Genomic DNA, 7,623 nt, shown 5'->3' on the forward strand with positions numbered 1-7,623 from the left:
ATAATTTCATTCAAATCATTCAGAATCCATAGCATTTTATAGTAAACACAAATATGTATAATATGAACTTTAAAACCTTTTAAAACACTTTTTAATGTAATTACCAACACTTGCTAACACTAAATGTATTTAAAGTGATTTTTTATTTAGGATAAACTGTGTTGTAATAAAAGCCCCACTTTTGGTAAATGTTTAGCCCCCGGGGGCGTTTATTAGGAATTTTAAGGTATACATAATAAATAGATAGATAGATTAAACTGAAACTTATCTTTGTTAGTTCCATCCAAAGTTATTAACCAATTATGGCCATGTGCAGGCTGTTTTTCTATAATGATCCTCCAGTTCCCATCTCTCTCAACAGAACACTTCATTTCTGTGATGATGACCTTGTACAGTGTTGTCTAATAACCTTACATTGGTACTGTAGTAACAAAACAAACATTTGAAATTATACATATGAAAATAAAACACAGACATAATTATGTACTACCAGAAATTCATGTATAAATGATGGCTTTAGATAAAGGATCTCATTTTTCAATTTGCTTGTTTCTTTTTAAGCACACTTAAGTCATATGGCGAGTTTTAACTGAACATGTTGAAGAAAACCCCTGAGCCATAGGGAGAACCTTCTGTAAGCTTGAAATAAAAAAAGAAATGTGTCATAATGCCACAACGGCATGCAGCAAATTTCAAATGTTACAATTATTTTTAGTTAGAAATTTGTTTGCACAAACCATTGTTACATTCTAGGCCCTTAAACTTATAATCCAATGTTAACACAAACCATTTTTACACACAATTCAGTGTTAACCTTTCAGCAGATGGCAAATTTGTAGCTTAGATAATGATTAAAAATAGTTAATTTTTAAATCTTTTCCAAGTTCAAGAGTGATAGCTATCAAAAAATATTTCACCATGACCAAATCAGAACTTGACTTGTGTTTTCTGGAGAAATACCAGCACATGCAATGTCAATCTCAGACATACATTCCTACCAAAGTTTAAGGGAAGAAACTGATTTTTTGGTCTTTTTTTCCAAGTTCAAGAAGGATAAATCTGTCAAGAATCATCGGACCAAAACCAAATTTGGACTTGACTATTATTTTCTGGTTAAATACCTGCATATGCGATTTCAACCTTATATATTAATTTCCACAAAAGTTTTTGAGTGCAGAAACTGAAAATTTCAATTTTTATCCAACATTCAACAGAGAAAACTTTTTCCAAAATCATCGAACCATGACCAAGTTCAAACCTGGCCTGCTTATTTTGAGGGTCTATCTATATGTCAAATCTGAGTTGAATGTGTACAACTGTTGGGGAGATAATGACTGGAAACTGACTTTTTTTTCCCCAAAGTTAAAGGGGCACAACTCTGTCAAAATCATTGAACCATGACCAAATTCTAACTTCACCTATGCATTTCTTTCACATATCCAATTGTAAAATTTGAGTTGGGGTGGATAATGAATGGAAACTGAAAAATTCTTGTTTTTCAAAGTCATATAGAGATAAAATACTCTATAAACACTCTGTCAAAAATAATCGAACCATACTAAATTTGAAGTTGACTTGCACATTCCTATGACATATCCATAAGTCTTGACCTGGGCATTCCTTTGCCGTATTCAAATGTCAAATTTGATTCGAATGTGTAGATAATGAATTGAAACTGAAAATTTCCCTTTTTTTGCAAAGTTAAGATAGAAAGATAAAATACTCTGTAATCACTCTGTCTAAAATCACCAAACCATGACCAAACTTGAACTTGACCTGCACATTCCTATGACATATCCATATGTTACATTTGAGTTGAATGTGTACAAATGTTTGGGGATAATGAACAGAAACAGAATTTTTTTTTTTTTTTTTTTTTTTTTTTTCAAAGTTTTTTTCCAAAAATTCATCAAACTATGACCAAATTTCAAACATGACCAGGCCCCGTATTCACAAAGATTTAAGGCCAAATTAAAATAACTCATAATATATTATCCATTGGTTATCCTCAGAGATTAAATATTTAATATTAACTTCATAAAATTGGACATGAAATAGCATGTGAATAAAATTTTAGAATGAATCAATTGTTATTTTTGCACGATACCGGCATTTTACAGTTGATCCAAATATTGATCTTGATCCTAAAATTGATTGTTATTTTGATCCGATTAATTTTGTATTTGTTTTGTTATTCATTGATTTTATCCTTCAATAGGTTAGTTTCTTTGTACATCAGCAATTCTTTACATTTCGAATAATTATGCACCATTAAATTCTAGCATTTTTCATAGTTTCATAGCAGTTTGAACTTGTTACAGAAGGCTTTTCAATGAAAACGGCCATTTTTCGCAATATGCTCATGGGGTAAAAGGTTAAGGGGCGTTATTAACTCTATCAAATATAATCGACCATGACCAAATTCAAACTTGCTCTGCACTTTCTTATGGTATATCCATATATCAAATTTGAGTTGAATGTGTGCAACTGTTACCAAGATTATAAATGAATGGAAACTGATGATATCAGAATGACAGAATTATGGAATACGGTAACACTGTAATGCAGGGGCATAAAAAATCTGAAGTCCTTGACAAGATTTAAACCTACAGTGGTAATTAACAAGGGCCAAGTGACTTGTAGTCTGCGAACTTAGTCACTTGACATGCAAGCCTCTCCATTTTTAAAAAAACCTCAGATAATTGTTTGTAAAACATGTATATCCCCTATTGGCAGCCAATTGTCACTGTGACCGTAAAGGTTATGTGCAACAATTCTATAACAAAGTTATCACAAATCTTACCAAATATATAGGCCTCCTTTATTACAGCCAACGTCAATAGTATCAGTTGCATCAGAACCTACATTTTAACAATGTTATAATAATAATAATAATAATAATAAGAATCCCCAATCTCATTAAAATCATATCCTAACTGTCGCTTCACTACCCTACGCTCGTAGCGAAGAGTAACGGAGCAAAAACGATGATCTGATTTTAATGAGATTGAAGAATCCCGGACAATCCCCCTCCCGGACGATTCCTCTTCCATATTATTTTCACAACCCGGACATTTCCCCTCCCGTTATTTGAATTGGGCGGACTTTTCCCCTCCCGTTAATTTAGCAGAGCGGACAATTCCCCTCCCATTTTTTAGCAGAGCGGACAATTCCCCTCCCTTTTTTTCACATTGCGTATAAAATAATCTATAACCATTCTTATTAAAGATGACAGTTTTTACTCTTAACAACAAACTGTTAAAGATCGGAACCTTTAACAATCATTATTTCACAAAAGTGACATTATACCGCCTTTTATCATTGCCGCCGCTGCTTAAGATAAACAAACTGTCAATAAAAAATCTTTAATCATTGCCGCCCTTAATTAAATGTGTCCTTGATTGCAAAACCAATTAAAAATGAAGGAGAATATTCCTACAAATGTGTTCAATCATATATAAAATCAAAATGATCACTGATATTTTGTGTTAGGACTTCATGTACTGATTCAATATGGTGAATATGATTTTCTAATCATAATGACGATGATGACAGTTCAATTTACTACAACATGTGCATAATATATTCTTTGCAAGAATCTACAGCTTAATTGTTTTTTTTTTTTGTTCTTATCAATTGTTCTTTTATTGTTTTGCCGCTGCAAAAATGTATATACCTTTCAAATAAACAATATTATATAATACTGTATATATATTCAATAGCCACGGGAGGGAAATTGTCCGCTCTGACAACAGCGGGAGGGGCATTGTCCGGGTTGTTAAAAGAACGGAAGGGGGATTGTCCGGGTTGATAAAAGAACGGGAGGGGAATTGTCCGCCGTAAAAAAATAACGGGAGGGGAAATGTCCGGGTTGTGAAAAAACATTAAAATTTACTGGGAGGGGAATTGTCCGGGAGGGGAATTGTCCGGATACCTAATAATAATAATATGAATTATTATTGACATTGTTAGTATGTAAAATCATTTATCTGACAAATGGATTTTTACGTTGCTATGGCTGACTTAGTAACATAGCAATGTTTAGATTTGAAATTATGCGTTTCCAATACCTCAAAGACCTGACTTGCTTACTATGTGTAATATATTGGATATACTCTGCTTTGAATTTTATTTAAGTTCAATATCAAAATGCAAATACTGAGATTTCAACAAGGAAGGGCAGGTTGGTTTGGCTCTATGCTTGTGGCAAAGGCTATTCATTTTCGGTGAGTGGGACTAAGAAAAGTGAAAGACACCACACCAAATACCATATTACTGTATGTACAAGGCAGTTGAATGCTTAAATGCTAAAATCTCTCCTTTTCAACTGCCGAATGCACTAAAGAATGTCTAATACATCTCCCAAACCAATTTATATACAATCATGATTGAAAAATGTAAGAATCTGCAAATAAAGAGATATTTTTTTACTTTGTGACCATGATTTTTGCAAGTGTCTAAAGGTACTGTTCCATCACTGTAGTGAGTTTAAGTTAAAGCTTACCTGACTGGCTGGCTCCTGTCTCCACCTCTCCTATCTAATTCTCGTTGTGGGACCGGGTACCATCTGAAGTTAAGTTTCCAATTAAAGCCACCCCATGTCATATCAGATCCAGTAATATATTCAAATGTATCATCACTTATAACATCAATGATGGGACAGGCTACTGCAGTTCTGAAATAAACAAACATTATGTTACATGGTTAGCAATAAATAAGATCAAGCACAACCTATCATCTTATTTTTCTTGGAAAGTACCTCCAACAAACACTGTAAAGTTCATATGGCAACTTTCCAGCCTTACTGGTAATTAAAGACCTTGCAAGCATTCTTTCAGGCATGAAAGAGTTCCGGAGTAAAACTGCCATCAAATTTTCTTAAACTTGCTTAATAGCTTCCTCACATAAAGAAATCCAAAGTCCCTGACAGGAATTGAACAATCAGTCTTGAGGGGCAAGTGTTTTGAAGTTAATGAGCTTAACCACAGACATATAAACCACTAATACCCTGAACTGAGTAAGGCTATAATAAGCAGCAATGACAAAATCTGTAGTTTAAACAAATGTACTCAAGTACAATTCTTAAACACATTCTTGTATCTAATATTGATCATGTAGCAGTCCACTGCTGGAACTAAACCAAACAATTGTCAATCATATCAGAAAATATGGTCATGGCATATGTATGGCCCAAACACTTGAACCATATTTTGCAAGATACCTTATACACAATATAAAAAAATACACCGTCAGTTATTTCAATTTTACACGTTCTTTACATTATGAAAATTATATATGTATTTAAGTAATAAATTAAAACATTCAGACCATACCTATCTTTATATATTTCTGTAACAAGAGGCTCTAACCAACCTTCAGTAGCTTCACAATGAGCATCCAGGAATGTTATTACTTTACCCTTATCTTTAGCAGCACCTGTAAATATCAAGAAAAATATTAACTAGAACTCCGCGAATCGGATGTGTCGCCTTGTGAACAATGTAGTTTAGGAGAAATGGCCAGGACAAAAATGAAATATGAAAAATAACAAAGGGCAATAACTAAAAAAATAATAAGTGCAAAGCAGTAGTTTCTGTACACTGCACTTCTTATCAATAAGATCTATCATTCTATGATGTTTCAAGTCCATAGCTTTCATACTTGAGGAGAAATGACCAGGACAAAAATAAAGTAAGAAAATCAACAAAGGGCAATAACTCAAAAAATAAGAAATGCAGAGTATCAGTTCTTATGCACTGCACTTTCTCTTAATGCACTGCACTTTCTCTTAATGAGATCTATCATCCTATGAAGTTTCAAGTCCATACCTTTTATACTTTCGGAGAAAGGCCCTGGACAAAAATTAAGTATGAAAATTAACAAAGGGCCATAACTCAAAAATTAAGAAATGCAGAGTACCGATTCTTGTGCACTGCACTTCTTAATAATGAGATCTATCATCCTATGAAGTTTCAAGTCCATAGCTTTTATACTTAAGGGGAAATGGCCCGGACAAAATTAAAGTATGAAAATTAACAAAGGGCAATAACTCAAAAAATAAGAACTGCAGAATACCGGTCCTTGTGCACTGCACTTCGGCTTATTGAAAGAAGCATGCATACCAAGTTTGAAGTCAATCAGACTTATAGTGACTGAGTTATGCTCCGGACAAGCTTTAGGGGACGCCAACGCCGACAACGACACAGACGCCGCCGCCGCCGACAAAAGTAACCCCTATATGTCACCTTTTCAAGGCGACACAAAAACAAGTAAAACTTATACATGTACTAAAAAACTTTATTCTTTATTTGCAAGTTAAAAGTAAACAACTATTTCCTAGTTCAAAACTTAACAAATTCATCATACAAGAAAAGCATTGATGCAAAGCATCAAAGGGCGTCCAAGCAAGAAATGCAGCAAGTGACAATGAACTAGTATAGACATCTGATGACCAGATATTCTTATAAACTTTTCAATGGTTAGTTGGATTTCACCAGAATTGTCACTTTATATCATAGATGAATGGGCAAACAAAAGACACTGTTCATCATGAACTTTGGTAGGCTTGCTAGAGATTAGAATATTTAATGTATTTCCTTTGAAACATACAAAACAGTAATTAAAATGAACAAGCAAGGTATAAATCATTTTCGATTCTTGCAGTTTACAGGTTAAATAAGGTATATGTAACTCACCTTTTAATCAAGCTCTGATAAGCACAACTCTTTCTTCTGACCTGATCACATAACAGCTGACTGGAAGTTTACTTAAATATTCTTCCAACTTTAACCCTAACTCCTCTGCAAGAAGATATAACAAAAAAATGCTATAAAATGAGACTATTTGTTTTTGTTATTTCTGTATCTATCAACACTGTATCTGTTTAAAAACATTTCAAATTAATGAAATTATTGAACAAGTAATTATGACTGAAACAAAATTGATCAATCATAAATGAGTAAATATTTGTATAATATAAGAGCACCAGAGGTGATGTTAATGCTTGTCACATGGGATATTAAAGTTCATCTTAGATATACATTGTTGCTTTTAGAGTGTGGGATTACAAGATTCATGCCATATTAAAAAAATTCTCCCCTAGACTAAATGCCTGCATTTACAGCTATTTAGCTTTATTTACGGTAATTTCTTTTTGTATTTTTTTTTCCTGCTACGTAAGCTTCTTTAGATGATTACTCACTGGGTACCATTTTCTATGTGGTATGCATTATGTATAATGTAAGAGAATGGGTACCATCTCTTTGCTTCTGGTTAACATTATGCAAAAATACAGTTTTAATAATATCAAATGACTGCACATCATAAGCGGACGATGTAGACAAATGTTAAATATCTATTTCAGTTTAAGCAAGTGTTATAAGTAGTTTTTCAACAAGAGCTGTCTGTAGGACAGCATGCTCAACTATTCTAAGTGCTTGATAGTAAAAGAGCCTTGATAATGTTAAATTTTTTAAGTTCACAAAAGGGCTAATTTTTTTTTATAAATTCATGTTATAGGCCTTAGAGAGAGTCTAATTATACAGTATTGGCTTGACTATTCAGAAGGTAATGTCACAAGGGTGTTTTATTGAGTATAATAATACTAATTACCTATGAATACAT

At 33.1% G+C, this 7,623-nt stretch overlaps 1 protein-coding gene across 1 annotated transcript; it reads right to left on the reverse strand.

The window, feature by feature from the left end:
* Positions 1-354: 354 nt before the first annotated feature.
* LOC132742854 (polypeptide N-acetylgalactosaminyltransferase 13-like) lies at positions 355-7,211 on the reverse strand. Its single transcript, XM_060731348.1, has 5 exons — positions 7,202-7,211; positions 6,724-6,800; positions 5,334-5,461; positions 4,505-4,675; positions 355-421 (listed from the first exon to the last, which is right to left on the reverse strand). The coding sequence occupies exons 1-5, from the start codon at positions 7,209-7,211 to the stop codon at positions 355-357; spliced, it is 453 nt and encodes a 150-aa protein (XP_060587331.1).
* Between the last annotated feature and the right edge of the window lie 412 nt (positions 7,212-7,623).

The sequence above is a fragment of the Ruditapes philippinarum genome, unplaced genomic scaffold, assembly GCF_026571515.1.
Source record: "Ruditapes philippinarum isolate M1 unplaced genomic scaffold, ASM2657151v2 ctg2759_1_1_1_1, whole genome shotgun sequence".
Classification (NCBI taxonomy): Eukaryota; Metazoa; Mollusca; class Bivalvia; order Venerida; family Veneridae; genus Ruditapes; species Ruditapes philippinarum.